Source organism: Serpula lacrymans (genome assembly GCF_000218685.1).
Source record: "Serpula lacrymans var. lacrymans S7.9 unplaced genomic scaffold SERLAscaffold_2, whole genome shotgun sequence".
In the NCBI taxonomy this organism is placed as follows: Eukaryota; Fungi; Basidiomycota; class Agaricomycetes; order Boletales; family Serpulaceae; genus Serpula; species Serpula lacrymans.
In genome coordinates, this window is record NW_006763291.1 from 1,298,135 (window position 1) to 1,313,305 (window position 15,171).

At 46.9% G+C, this 15,171-nt stretch overlaps 4 protein-coding genes across 4 annotated transcripts; 1 reads left to right on the forward strand and 3 right to left on the reverse strand.

Annotated features, from left to right (window-relative positions):
* Positions 1 to 1,760: 1,760 nt before the first annotated feature.
* On the reverse strand, positions 1,761 to 2,974 carry SERLADRAFT_456934 (uncharacterized protein; the record flags this gene model as incomplete). Its single annotated transcript, XM_007313509.1, has 3 exons — positions 1,761 to 2,176; positions 2,232 to 2,361; positions 2,426 to 2,974. 3 exons carry the CDS (start codon positions 2,755 to 2,757, stop codon positions 2,063 to 2,065), a joined length of 576 nt encoding a protein of 191 aa, XP_007313571.1.
* Positions 2,975 to 3,245: 271 nt separating this feature from the next.
* SERLADRAFT_412876 (uncharacterized protein) lies at positions 3,246 to 7,332 on the forward strand (the record flags this gene model as incomplete). The annotated part of the gene is made up of 13 exons (XM_007313510.1): positions 3,246 to 3,447; positions 3,506 to 3,608; positions 3,662 to 3,918; positions 3,982 to 4,532; positions 4,583 to 4,795; positions 4,848 to 5,023; positions 5,102 to 5,343; positions 5,397 to 5,608; positions 5,670 to 5,872; positions 5,930 to 6,055; positions 6,108 to 6,263; positions 6,315 to 7,091; positions 7,151 to 7,332. The coding sequence occupies 12 exons, from the start codon at positions 3,246 to 3,248 to the stop codon at positions 6,595 to 6,597; spliced, it is 2,724 nt and encodes a 907-aa protein (XP_007313572.1).
* Positions 7,333 to 10,156: 2,824 nt separating this feature from the next.
* SERLADRAFT_456941 (uncharacterized protein) lies at positions 10,157 to 12,864 on the reverse strand (the record flags this gene model as incomplete). Its single annotated transcript, XM_007313511.1, has 14 exons — positions 10,157 to 10,565; positions 10,621 to 10,688; positions 10,745 to 10,793; positions 10,846 to 10,983; positions 11,173 to 11,276; positions 11,354 to 11,436; positions 11,487 to 11,507; positions 11,565 to 11,725; positions 11,777 to 11,827; positions 11,885 to 11,950; positions 12,007 to 12,014; positions 12,069 to 12,352; positions 12,405 to 12,609; positions 12,660 to 12,864. 13 exons carry the CDS (start codon positions 12,434 to 12,436, stop codon positions 10,341 to 10,343), a joined length of 1,290 nt encoding a protein of 429 aa, XP_007313573.1.
* Positions 12,865 to 13,938: 1,074 nt separating this feature from the next.
* Positions 13,939 to 15,104, reverse strand: SERLADRAFT_456944 (uncharacterized protein; the record flags this gene model as incomplete). The annotated part of the gene is made up of 2 exons (XM_007313512.1): positions 13,939 to 14,441; positions 14,534 to 15,104. 2 exons carry the CDS (start codon positions 14,828 to 14,830, stop codon positions 14,259 to 14,261), a joined length of 480 nt encoding a protein of 159 aa, XP_007313574.1.
* Between the last annotated feature and the right edge of the window lie 67 nt (positions 15,105 to 15,171).

Consider the following 15,171-nt stretch of genomic DNA (forward strand, 5'->3'; position numbering starts at 1 on the left):
CGACCTCCGGACACAGCCCGTCAAACGTCACCTTCACCTCTCCTCGTAGTACCTGACCAGGAACCAAATCCGGAGTTCTTACCCATGACTGTGCACGACACTCAGTTGGTGGTTCGGTAGTGTGCGCGCCATGTTGGGAAGTGCCAGCTACCAAAAGAGTGAGCCAGGATAAGCAAAGCAAAGACCGCATCTTCGTGGTGCTAATAGAAGTTAGCGTCCAGCGAGAAAGTTTCTCTGTAAAAAGCGGTTTATGGAATCATCATCCTTCGAGCTATATAAGACGACGTGAAAGGGCAGCTTTCTCGCGACATCGCCCGGGTACTTGACACGATCCTGATAGGCATGATGCCATCTGTTGTCGTATAGCATTTGCCAGTGGTTGAGATGGTTTCCACATGTTAAGCGCCGAGTATTGCAACGACTATGATCGGTATATATCGCCCCAGCATCCAAGCACAGCACAATTGCTGTAACTTTGTTGAATCACTTTCACTTGATACCGTTACGTGATGCTGATTGTTTGAAATTTATTTGCTCTCCGATGGTCTGGATGGATGTTCAATGATAAATAATCTCGCGTCGGCACTAGTGAACGTGAACCGAATCTGTAATTGCTGGATTCTTCCTCATTTACGCTGAGTATGCTGCTGAGTATGCTTATCGGGTGTTCGCTCAACCAGTCATTGGCTCCTGGCGAAATACTTTCGCCGGTAACATCGACCTTCGGATATATCAGATAATTGCAACTACACAATCATGATCTCATGAATTAGTCTGGAACTATAAAGCACGGCCACTCAGCGTTAAGCAGACCATGATAATACTACCTTCTTCCCACCCCACATCTGATGAACTAAGACGCTCGCGCACAACCTATAGTTCCGAACACTCCGTTCTCACAATGCTGCTATACATCTTCTGACCTCCTCTGCGCGTTCTTTGAATAACGCAATCTGCTGTAATCCATCAGCTCGTAACCGCTCAGTCCCAAGTGTTATCTCGTGTTGGATCCATTGCTCTACGGTCATCAGACGTTCTTCTTCAGTGAGAACAACCGGAGCCGGCACGCTTTGCGTAACTTCGGAGGTGGGATTGATTATAGGCTTCGAGTCTTGGAAGACATCGGGTTGGGAAGTGTAAGTAACGTGTTTTCCGAATTGCGACTGAGAATCCTGATTAGATCTATTGGGCTTCACGGGAGTACAAAATCCACGTGAAGGAGTCCCTGGTGGTGTGTAACGCATGGGAGATTCAGGTGGCACATCTTTATGCGGAGGAGGAGTTTTCGTTCGAGTGTCATCGTCAGATACGTGAGGTGCTTCTGGCAGAGGCTCCTCAGTTACCTCCGCATCCCCAGCTACCGATGCAGGTGGTCGCATGAGGACATCATCAAGCAACTCTGGAGGCTGCGAAGGAGGCGAGTCCACCATCAATTTGGACTTCCCTTTAAGGCTGGACTTTTGAGAATGTGGTTCCTCATGAGCTGATTTGAAATCTTCAGTATCCTCTGAGTCAGGTTCGGGTGGTGGCTGTACAGCAGGACGTTTAGTTGGTATGACTCTGGGAGGTGACGTCTCATGTAAATCCACAGCTTTGTCTTTGTCTTCAGACTCGACAGCGTCTTCTTTAACTGGCGGGTGAGCCACACGCGTTGATGGTACTCTATTGCTTTTCTTCGGACCAGCCTTTGCCTTGGTGGTGGGAGGCGGCTCAACACTCGATGCAGTAGGGCGTTTACTCGTTCTCTTCGACCGAACAGGCGGTGGCGAGTCAGATATTTCCACAACGGCAAGCTCGTCTTCGGAGTGTTGACTTTGTGCCTCTTCAACCACGGATTCTTTGGGCTTGGATCGCGTGCGCGACGCGGCTCTTGTCCTCCCTCCTCTTGTATTGGCTGACTTTCCTAGAGTTGATCGCGAAGAAGGGGCAGAGGGCTTTGAAGGAGGAGCAGAAGCCCCCGCAAAGAATGGGCAGAGGGCGCCAGATTTACTTTCACGTTTGCGATGTTCTTGGCTGATCACATGCCATTGGCCACTGAATCACATCGCAATAAAAACAGGACCTACAGTGGATCATCATCTTTGTCCCATCCACCTAATGAAAGATTGCAATACAGACATGTGGCAGTATCGTCGCCCGATATCTGTGGTGTATAAACAAAACCTGCTTGAGCCATCTAAGACATCCTATCAGTTTCTGTGAACAAGGTAATAATATCGACCGGTATTTACTTTTTTGGAACAAGCACCATGCCCAGGAATCGCATCATGAGGCCACCAATCCCCCCCTTTGAAAGTTCCTAGACGTGCCTTTTCCATAATTTTTGAGGATGGAAGACGCGTTTTGTTCGAAAAAATGTAGCTTTCGATGGTAGGGCAGATGATATAAGTATCATCACGTTGATTATAACATTTTAAACGCGTACCTTCCATCCTCATCTACATCGTCTCTTAAACCACACCTCACAACTGCCCAAGGACATGTATTACGACATTTGGTGTAATGTATGTCAAATGGATCGTCATCAGCATCCCAGTCACTCAATTCTTTTCCGCAGAGAAAGCAAGCGACAGAGTCTCGATCGTCCCAGCTTGGATCGAAGTAGAATCCTGCTTCCGAGAGGGTGCTGGCTGTTGCTTTGAATGTCGGTGGATGTGGCCATTTTACTGATGCAGATGTAGACGAAGACTTAGAGGAGTGCTTTTTTATCCGTTTGGTTTTGAGAAATGAGTCTAAACGAGATTGCAAAGACTCCATCGTCAAACGCTCGGTCGTCCAAGTTTCAGTTCAAAGCGGCTTGTTGATAATTTGGTGAGGTGCCAGTGAGGGTTGGCCACGGTTAAGAATTTCAGAGAAAACAGATACTTGAATGTAAATCGAATCAAATGCAATCAGTGAGCAAGGCGGAAGTAGAAGTAGCCCACTTGCGTGCAACTTGAAGGACTGCAGCCCGTAATGGCGCTCCACTGGCAGTGGCAAGCATTCGAGACAGTGACAGCCTGGGACCTGCAGCCACACGTGGCTGTGTACGAATACCAAAAAAGTACTACTGCCATCCGCGACAGTAACTTGAATATTTGAATTCTTATTGCATTTGCATCGTACCTCTTGGCCGTCATCTGGAGGGATTAGAAAGTTAGTAACGGATCAAGCTGGCTAGTTTGATATGTTATCGTAAAATCTGTACATATATTCCCCTTTCCCGCTACTTTCACTCTTCTACTCCCCGAAAGGCTAAACCTGCGATGTCTTGGTCTGCTTCGGTTCTCAGCTCTACAACATCGGACACAGAGCCTACAGTCGTCGTCACATTTGATTCTGCAAAATATATTTTCAATGTAGGGGAAAATACCAACAGAGCTTTCCTTCAGAGCAGGCGTAATTGGAAGAAGACAAGGGCTATGTTCTTGTCTTCCGTAGGGACTCAGAGAGGAAGTGGATTACCAGGTGCGCCTCCTTTACTCATTTACAGACTTTATAAGATCTTCCCTCATGTTTGAACTAGGTCTTTTGATGACATTTGCCGACTCTGGTCTGTCTAGTATGGACATTGTTGGTCCATACGGTCTCCTACATTTCCTAGCTGCAATGAGAAAATATACTTTTCGGTAAGTCCCTTTAGATGTACTTCTACGATTGTGATGAACATCGTATATCTCAGTGATAATATGTCTGTCAATCCTCGAGAGGTCCCGTTGACGCCATCTTCCTCATCTACCGATCCAGTTTACAAGGACGACAATATTACAGTATATGCACTCCCAATCTTACCATACATCGAGACAGAAAGCTCTATTTCTAGTCAGGATAGTTTTGGATCACATACGGTTATCCCTACAAGCTCTTCCGCGCGCAATTCCAAGCGCAAACGGACTCCCTCTCCCCCTAGCTCTGCAAAACGATCTTCTCAAATCACCGGTAAAATATCTTCATTTCGATCACTATATTTATGTCCATTCACGGATTGTCCAATGTATCCAGCGTCAGAAAGTGAATTGTCGTTACAGGAGGCCATGAAAAAATCCGATTTCTTGCCAGCAGTACTTAGAGGCGACCTTGCTCAGAGCTGGAGGCGGTTCGTCATACAGACCATGTTTCCAGGAACAGCCATTCCAAAGGTCATCGAGAGTTCAGTTAAACCACAGGTGATATCGCAAAAAGGAGCCAAGAAAAAGGGAAAAATAGACGACGACGCCTCTGTAGCACCCACTCCACCTGTCGCAAAAATTTCCCGGATATCTCAACCGCCTGGGTTCAACAAGCCACTCCCACCTCTCGAGTTCAACTATACTGACTCGACAGATATTTCTTCAAAGCCTGTTGTAGCTTATGCTGTAGTGGGCCCACGTGTACGCGGAAAATTTGATGTAAAAAAAGCAGAAGCCCTTGGATTAAAACCAGGACCTCTTCGGAGCAAGGTGACGAGGGGAGAGACTGTCACTGTTATGGTTGACGATGGATTAGGTCAAGGTAAAATGATGGAACGTACCATACGACCTGAAGACTGTATGGGGCAGAGTGAGAGTCCTGGGGTGAGTTCTACGTATCTGGATGTGATATTTTACCTGATGTCTTGAGCCAGGTTATGTTGATACTGGATACCCCTACTCCATCCCACATACCTCTCCTCACATCAGCATTCACGCGGTCCTCTCTATTTACCAGCTTCCGGTCCAGAGAGGTGCGAAGTCAAGAAGATCACGCAGTCCGCGCCGTTTTTCATATTTGTGGGAATCATGTCCTGGAGGATGAGGGATATAAAGATTTCATGGATGGTTTTGGATCTGATGTGCAGGTATGGCCTTGCCTATTGTTCCTGTTGAATCTTTGATGATGATGCAGAATAGCATATAGTTGCTTCGCGAAAGCATGGACACGACCCTGTCACTTTTACCAGTGCTGCTTTCAATCAGCTGAGACTCAACCAATTAGACAGCGAAATATTCAAGATTCCAAAATATAGATTAGAGCCCGATACAGACATCAGGCGTGGGGGATATCTTTACTTCTTGAACATCGTGTGGTACTAACGTACCTCTTCCGCAGTTGTTCCTGGCCTACCTCGAAACACATCTTCAATGTGTTCAAATGTCATGATCAGCATCCGACCCCCACGCCCTCCACTCCATGAAAAAGATACAGAACATTATGATCTATTCCACCCTGCAACGTCTTCATCAGCACCATTTTCTCTTCCAGAACTAACAATGAAGCGATTTGCTGAGGCGAAATCTGCTATTGAAGATCGCATAGCCAATAACACTGTACCAAAGCAGCCAGGAGATGATATCACTATTCTACCATTGGGAACGGGAAGTGCAGTACCGAGCAAGTACCGAAATGGTGTGTTTTTTTTTGTACGTTTGGCTATATATTTTACTGAAGGTAACAATTAGTCTCTGGGACATTGATACATATACCCAATTATGGTAATATTCTCCTCGATGCTGGGGAAGGCACGTGGGGCCAACTTGCGCGTCATTTTGGTATCTCGGATACGCCATATAATGTCTCGCAAGCTCTGAGAGACCTTAAATGCATATTCATTAGTCACATTCATGGCGACCATCACATTGGACTGGCTAAAATCTTGGCAATGCGACAATCCGTTCGTGAAATTTCTCCGGATTATGTACTTACACCTTGTCAATACCTTTGTGTTCATCCAGCTCTCCCCTCCTGCCGATTCTCCACTTTACGTCGTAGCGAATCGCACCGTCTTCATGTATCTCTACGAGTACGCTGCTCTCGAGGATCTGGGTTTTCTTTCACATAACGGGGTGGTCCCCATCTTCAACGACGCTATCCATTGGAAGCAGAACAACCCGAATGCAACTCGATGGATGTTCGAGAGTGAAGAAGAACAGCGAAGGTAACGCCTACAGTGTTCGACCATTGTTATAATTCGAGGCTGAATTTAATTTTACAGTATGCAACTTGCCGTCTCAGACTTGTGTGCTTCGCTCAACCTGGTGAGCTTGACAACGGTCGATGTTGAACATAGGGCCAGATGTCATGGTATTATCATCAGACATTCAGATGGGTGGAGCATCGTGTTCGTCCTCCATCACGTTTAATATCCTGCTGTCCCATAACAACATTTACAGTTACTCGGGTGATACCGTACCTACCCACAGGCTGGTACGAGCAGGTGCTAATGCTACTCTACTAATCCACGAAGCCACCATGGCAGATGATCAGGTGGAAATGGCACGGGCCAAAATGCATAGCACTTTCGGACAAGCAGTAAATATAGGAAGAAGGTTTGGTCCATCTTACTTCCATCTCGATATCGCTCACATTTGTCAAAATAGCATGAACGCCCAAAAAATACTTCTTACTCATTTCTCTGCTCGGTACCCAAAATTACCACCTCCCGCTATTCTTTCGCCACCCACATCTGCCACATCTGCGAGCATAGCAAAAGAACCAATATTGGCTCTTGCATTCGATCATGCTAGTATTAAGATCGGAGATATGTGGAAAATGAATACCTACATGGGTGCTATCGAGCAATGCTTCATTGACACAACAGAAGATGGCGATGAAGAAGAAAACACAGATGCACTGGGTATGACACAAGTAGATATAGTATAGCATAAGTAGGTCGTTATAGTCGTTGAATGCTTAAGCCTTGCTACGCATCGTCTCAAAAAAGGTAATAACGCCCTTGGCGATATCCTCACCACTCCTGCCGTGTGTCGCCCTACCTGCGCCATGGTCCTGGGTTTCCATGGAGTCATCATCCTCTTGTATATCCTCTACTGGGATTGCAGAAAGCTGGACGGAGAGATCACCGTACAGCCTCACGAATTGCTGGGTGTTATCAATGAGAGAGGTGATTTTCCCTCGTAAAGAGTATCCTGGAAGCGAAGAGAGTATAGATTTCTGGTTGGAGGGGTTATCTTGCATCAGCAGCCCGAACAGGACAGACATATATCCTCGGAGAAAACTGGTTTCTGGTCTATCTGCAAGATTGGACTCGCTTTGCTGAACATAAATCAACACAAGACACTGCAGGATGCTGCGGCGGTCAGGGCACTGGCAGGTTTTAACGCAATGCCGAGAGCCAGTGCAACCGGGATCAAGACCTGACATGAACAGACAGACTATGAACTTAACATCAGTGACTGGTTGGCTGAATACTCACGAAGCGTCCTTGACAGATCCTTCACATCTTGGGAGGTTGAAGCCCAATTTAAAATCAGCCCCAGAGCCAAACAGAGCATATCAAATGCTTGAACAGCTTCACTCGGTGAAACATCATCTTCAGACTGGTCTTCCAACGTCTGTGAGGTGGACCAACATTCTTGCGCTCGGATGATTATGAACATGACTAGTGGTAACATCGATTCATCACGAAGGAAGGCTTTACACCAGCTCGCGTTCTCGCGCGACAGCGTAGTAAGGATGCGAAGCGTGACACAGAGGCATTTTCGCGCTAGGATGACATACATGAGCACGATCGCATGGGGGGTTGGGGGGGGGAGGGAATATGTGAGACAGAGATAAAAACACACCTATATCTCGGCGATCCTTCCTCTGCTCATCCCGCATCAAAGCTTCCGTAACTACGCATAACACCACTAACTCTTCCGCAAATTCTTCCTGATCACTTATAGGGAGGATAGAAAGAAGTCCATCCTCCTCGTGGCTCTGGCCTGGTTGGAACCATTTCCCTAGCAAAAATGAATCTACCAAACGGAGGCAGCATTCCATGTGGTCCAGGGAAGGCATATCCACGTGATGCTGGGATCGCAACGATGGAAAGAGAGCGAGGCCAGAAACATATGCTGTTACTCGTGGGGGCAGCAGACGCAAGTCTTTCCTGAGACTGTCCACGACTGATGAAATGTGATTAGCTTCAAGGGAGCTTGTGGGGAGTTTTGCCAAGGTATGGGAAACAAGAAACCTGCTGGATATCTGTAATATTGTGCAAGAGCGTAAGGGAGGTGTGAATGTTGTAGGTAACTAGTAACTCACCTCGACATCAGCTGGGAATAACCGTGATTTCTTGATGATGATATCCGCCAATGCCTTCAACTATATCACGATAGATGTGAGCGAAATGGTGACTATCAAAATTCAAGGACATACTGCACTAATCTCTGTTTTCAATAAACCTAGTGACTTGGTGTCTGCTGCACCAGCCCGACCCAAGGCAAAAGTAATCCCACTACTCAAAACATCCTTTGCAGGACTGACAGAGTCCAGAGCGCCCATAAGGACAGACACACCATTAGACTTCTGAGCGATCTCTGCTAGAGAATGTGGGTCTCGAGCGGCTAGAGCAACAAAGAAAAGTAAAATAGCATCTAGAACCTGATATATCGCGAGATTAGATGCAGGAACCCTTATAAGTCCTATAAATGTACCTTGTCGCTGCTTCCAGCCATCGCATCCCTCAACATATCCCATGTTTTGCCATAGAAATCCGCAGCTTTGGCTTTCCGACTGAACTCTGGATCGCATAATTTCGTCACTACCTCTAGAGCACTGTAGTTTCATTATTCGATCGACCACACTAAGCTGAGAAATAAATGACGCGAGGTAGAGCACATACCTCGCCCTGCGCAGCCCAACACCCGCACTTCCCTCCAGACCCTCAAACAGGTAACCTACCTCATCCAAGAATCGCCTACTCTCTCCCTTGCTCCGCAGCTCTGATATGCTCTTCAAATCGTTCATCATACCCAATGCCTGGGACCCTCCTATGCGCGTAGTTTGATGAGATGATGAAGCATCTGGTGGATCGTCTTCTGAATTGTCCACTCCCCACCGGCTTCGCAGATCAGTGTAGGACTCTCGCATCTCTATATCTTCGTCTTCTTGAGTTTCCGCATTCGTCAAAGCTGAAAGGTTTTGGGCAGCAGGCAGAGCAACTAAGAATGATCGCGATTTTCCTGCATACGTGCGCGCGTGGATAGTTGTCGGCGCTTTGGATGGAGAAGGGGAAGCAGATAACTGTATATCTGAATTTTCTCGGGGCACATCACGCGGAGCAGTACGACGGGGTGGCTCAGGTGTGGCTAGAGAGCGCGTACGCTTGAGAAGGCTATCTTGCGATATCATATCATCTTGCTTGCCTGTACCATATGTCATTGAATCTTGCAAATAGCATGAAGGATAAGTTATCGCTCGCACCAGCGTTAGTATTGACAGACGAATCAGTATGGGACCGACCCAGCATGCGCTTCGCTATCCCTGTGGTCTTGGATGGTCCCGGAGATTCCAGTGTATTACCTGGGAAACGTCGCGGAGAGGACAGGTCAAACAGATTCGACAGATCCTTCGCCATTTTCTTGGGAGTCGACGAAGAATCAGATTTGCTACCTGGTGATATTCCATCACTCCGTGTATTATGGATATAAAAGTCTGTAATGATGCCCTGATGGCTCACCTCCGCTGTGATCGATGGATGAGTCGGTGTGAGCACGACCCAGCATCCGTTTGGCTACACCGATCGATCCCGGTGACCTCATTCCCATAGGTGACCCGTTTCCAGCTGATGATAGAGGTGAAGAGAGACTAAAGAGCCTGGAAAGATCCTTGGCAGGTCTCTTGGGGGTGGACGGAGAACCAGTGTTGGTGCTACTTTCGGGGGCGTACGATGGAAACGTCGATGAACGTTGCATTGAAGGCCCGGTAAGCGGCAGCGCGTCGTTTTGTGTATCTGAACGACGATTAGTACCTGTACAGTAGGGCACACAAGAAAACAAATGAAGTCAGAGTTCGATGACCCCATTACTACTTTTTACCAGGACACACCTGATTCCAAGTCCTTTTGCCTCTTCTTTGCACTCGATGAATCTCTGTTCCTCCCATGCTTCTTTGGTGTAGTATCGCCGTTTCCATTCTCTAGCTTTCGACGCTTTGCAGGCGATGGTGTGTGTCCGTGCTCGCCTTCCGAGTCATCTGAGTGCGGGGGAACGATTTCGACTACGATCTTCTGTCTTTTGCGTGGTGTGGGGCTCGGCGGCTCGAACTCGCCCTCGTGAATCCGCAAAGGATCTTCGCTGGTTTCCCTTGATGATTCAGAGACGATTCGCGACTGGCGCTTTGCAGCTTTGCGGCCGTAAGTTCTTTGCATGAGCGTCCGAGAACAAAGAACATAATCTCATCTAACTCAGCGGCTGTGCACTGAAATGAAAACAAGTCGCAATTGCCACCGTCATGGTGACTCGAACATTTCATTGCTACGCCATGGCCAGACTGTTAAATTCCTCGCAGGATCGTACAATTGTTTACTAGCATTCGTACAGAAAAAAAAGACGTTCTAATACATCGAAAGATGGTACAGCTTCACGAATGCCGGGACATAAAACCCTATGTAAAGCACTTCAATTCAAGTCCGTAGGTCCACTGAATGCAAGGTCTTTAGAAGCGCTGCTGTCCAGTTCGTCTTGTGCCTTCGGATCCCATCCCTTCGCCTGTATGTCTTTAACGACATCTTCTTGAAGCTGTCGCTGTTGCTCGCCGTATCTATTCTTGTAGAAGACTATCCCTCCCTCTTCTTCAATAAACACACATTGAGTAAATGAACGCCAGAGGGCATAGAAAGTATTCTATTCGAGCGAAGATCAGACCTCATGAATAGAGATTCTCAGTTCAAGTACGTACTGTAGAATCATAGTTATAGTCATCCTTTAAGACGCTGCGAATGGCCTTCGTTATTTTCGGACCGTTATCTATGCAAAAACACCAATGTTCAAAGAGAAATTGAGTACAGTGACGATGAACTCACAGAAAGGTGCACCAACGAAGAAATGGTGTGCGACATGATCATGGGAGATCTGCAGCAGCGTTCTATAAGCATTCAAGATAACAGCCAATGGTGTCACATACATTGTGCATGAAAAACCTTCCCATCCAGCCCATCAAAGGCCTATCAACGGTGGAAGCTGCGCCTCTGAGGAATGACCACTCTTCCTTGCGATAGTGGGGGATAGTAGGGTCGGAATGATGCAGATACGTGAACATGACTAAATAGAGGGTCAAATCAGCTCACACAAGTCATTATCAACTTTGATCCCTTACCAATCCTATTTCACATAGAGCCCCCATCATTTTGTCAGTCCATGAAAGACTCGAAGAAGGAAGATAAATACCAGTGATTTGTGAACTAGTTACTCAAGTAAGATACTGTGTTTCTAAAAGACTATAGTGACTCACTAAGTATGGCAGCAGGTAGTACTTGAGCACGATTTTAGGACCGATATAGCTGAGTAAAAAGAGCTGGCAGCAGAGGGCGATGTTGGAAATGATAATCGAGTTGCCTATAATATACCAATGAAAAAGCTGTCAGACATATGTATCACTGGTGCCCGTATGGCGGATTCTTCGGATGACATACGTTGTTTATCCTTGAATAGAGGGGAGCTTGGACTCCAGTGACTCGTACCAGGAGGGTACATCTTTGAACCCATTGTATTGTATCTATGCAACACGATGAAACAAACCTTTCACAGCATTTCACTGGAACGTACGTCAAATACAACCACCAGCCACTTTTGAAAGAGTAATGAATAACCATAATCATCTCTGGAGTGATATCTTACACTTACAGTCCTTGCATAACCAATACCCTACCGAGGGTGTAAATAGGTGTTTCTTCGAAGATTTCAGCATAATCTGCTTTGCTGGCCTTCTTTTCCTCAGGCAAGTTGTATTCACTGCGAGTGTAAGGAATATAGTTCTCGTCACGCTCAATAGAGCCAGTTGCTTTCTTTTCGAACATTAATTGTCAGGCTGAGTTCGGTGAAAGAAGAAGACTTACATGGTGAGCATGATGAGTAGACCGCCACGCAAAATAGGGAATTAGAAGGAACTACATAACAACGTGATAGATTAGCACCAGCGTGCGCCATCCGTCAATGCTCCTTACCGTGTGAAGCGTGAAGCCAACGACGTTGTTCACAATGCTAGAATTAAACAACGTTCCATGACCAGCCTACACGATATTTACAGTGAGAAATCCATCGGTCAGTCTTTCGGATACAAACTCACATCATGTCCTACACGACCTGGTCAGATCTCACGAGATGGAAAAGAGCATATCCGACACTTACCCAGGCAAAACACTCCCGCCCAAACTAGACCCTGGAACCAATAGTAGGTTGCCCACAGCGAGTACTTGACCAGGGGAATATATGAAACTGGCACTATCCCACCAAAGTCTCCGCGCGCCCAGGGGTTGATAGATGATGCGAATTTGAAAAGGAGGATGGTGAATGTAATGTCTCTAAGCACGTATGCAGCTGACCACCAGGGGTTCTTGCGCAGGAGGTGCTTCGGTACGGCGTCGTGGATTTGTTTTAGCGTCACAGTCGGAGGGGCATATGGGCGAGCCAAGCTATGAAGACGGCTTTAAAGAGGAGAAAGAGAGCATAGAAGGTCAAGCTTACCGTGCCTTATACTCTGGTCCGTCAGAGAACATCCTGAGAGAGGGAAAGGTGGGGGAGCAAAGTCAGGCCAGGCATCCAGGCGCGCATGCTTTATCCTTGCGAGGTTTTATGTCACCGATTCGACGTCCGGCCAAAGCTGAAGACACCCGAAGGGCATGAGGCCGGCATAACTTAAAAACAAGCCTAACTCCGAAGCGTTGGTGCGCTATCGCTGGATATCAGAAAGAGAATAGAGTGATTGGCGTTTGAACTGACAGAGAACGTGCTGAGATTCGGCCCAGATTAGATAAAAGAGGACAACCCTTCCGTCCTTCCCCATTCCATTATGCCCCAGAATGATACGTATTTACTTTTTGAGCTGAGCATGAGAATGCGTTCCTTTCTTTTCCGACACAGGGTATGTAAGAAGGGAAGGAATGTAAGAAAACAAGTGCCACATTGGTGTGGTGGAAAACCTCTCAAGACCCAAAAGTACAGACCTCGGTCGATGCCCGAGGTCTCTGTACGTTAAGCCGGATACCGCCAAGCTCGGGACCTGACAATATTTTCTATCTCCATCTCATCCTTGATCCCATCTGTAACTCAAATGTCCCGCCTTCAGTCCGGTACTACTCTTTGATTTAACACCAGTCACATCTATATCATGACGATCAAGGCCAGTTTAAATACACGTCTCAAACTCTCCCCTGGCCTGGACTCGGAGGATCTCAGGAATGAGGCTTTTGTACTACTCAAATGCAAATTTGGACCCGTGCGGACATAGGCATCTTTTTTAAGTATTGATATCTTTAACGATAAGCTAACCCACCCCATACTTTTCTCACATTCTTATCATCATGGAGATACAGAAGCGTCAACAGCCCATCAACGCCTGACCTTGTCTCCTTGGCTTTCCGACTACTAACTACTCCGCTGATATCTCACGGACTACCCCATAAAGGTCATTGAACTCGATACCTAACTTGCTGTATCTCAACAACATTATGGACTCCATTTCGATCAGATGCAACTCCAGACGGCTAACTCGTCCGTGAACACCCGGCGTCGTCAATACAGGATCTGGTAGCCATCAGTCCTCTTGCTCGCTGTGCCTGTCTCTAGACTCCCAGTTTGAATATCCAAGAAAGTTGACATTGATATCTGTTGGTCTTCGTGATCCCTACCGTGCAGCACAAACGATATGTATACATCCTAATCTTTCACATATTTATGATGTTGATCTTTAATAATATGATTCTATCCCTCCCTATCTCAGCGTGACCAAAGAGACTAGGTGAAAACGCAACGGTAGATTCTATAATGGTGAGCAGTTCAAGAGAGACGTGATTGTCAGCATTTCACCGAGTCCCTCGAAGAGTCGTCTTACACCCCAAGTTGAGAGCGAAATCAACCTTTCGTTAGTAGGAACTGGTCGTACAGTGCAGTAATTTAAGTGCATGTTAGTTCGACTCACATGTGTAAAATTGCGTCTATCGATATAACTTCAACTGTAATTCTCATAGCGTCCCATCTTAATGACCTCTATTCTCAAAAGCTGTGCAGCCACTGTATAATTATTAACAAAATAATACCAAAACCTCTGCTGAAATTGAAGGAGCTTAATCGATAAGCAAGCTGTAACGATGGGAATTTAAACGAATCACAACAAATCGATCAATTGAAGAGCGTATAATGTAATGTAGATGCTTCATAAACGTTCGTAAGTGGTCGTGAAGGGACGTGAGAGTTCGTAAAGATAAGATAATCGGTAGTGGTGAGATAGCAAAGTGCAAAATAGTAATGGGCAAGCAGATAACTTTGGGAGAACGAAAAAAACAACTACATACACGAACAAGAGCTAGAGCAGAACAAGCGTCATGACTTGGTAGCGCCCGCCGAACTTGAAGGCCGTGAGCTAACGACGCTCTCGCTTTGTCCTCTAGGTCGACTGGATATGTCGGTAACAGGTGGCGAGCGCTTTGCTGACAGGTAAGAGTCATCCTGGGAGCGAGTGAAGAAGTCATCCTCTCCCTCATAAGGAGATGATCCAGAATTTATCTAAAAACCGAGCAGAGTCAGTCAGGTTTTTCAGATGGGTCTAGCGCGTTTGAGACAACACGGTGAGAAGATAGGAAACTGCGGATACTCACCCACTGATTGAGCACGTCAGCCACCCTAGAGGCTTCCTCTGCGCTGAACGAGACGTCTGTTCCCTTCTCCGCATGCAACCGCAATAGCTCACTCAGCGAGCGCTTTCCCTTGCTACAAACAGCTTTCCCTGGCGTATCCTCAATTCCCTCTGCCGGAAATACCACAGAGTTCCGTGGCGTCACATGACTCAAGTTGGGCTGAATATCCGTTTCTGAACGATCCCAATCCTCGCCTTGTGAGCCATTGGAGTTGAGAGAGAGCGTCGACATTGAGAAGTCCTCGTTGGGAGATGACATGCCGGTGGGAAAGACGGGTGGTTCGCTTTTTCGGAGGTACTCGAGAATTTATGGGAGCAAGGTGCTGTAGACCCTGTGGTGTGGCTTGAGAATGGGAAAGAGCACAGGAAGTGCAAAGCGTCCGTCACGATTTGGCTCGTACAATGGATAGTGACAGATGGCACAAAGGCGTCGGACTATTGTCTACAATAGAATAAAAGTTGGTTGAAAGTGATGAAGTGGCCCGACCTCCACACGGATGCTACAAGGACGTGGACAGAATGGATTTGGCACCATCCGACTCTCACCCAAGCGCGTACAGTTTCAACGCGTTCGTGGGAATCCCCCAGACACCGTGCGTG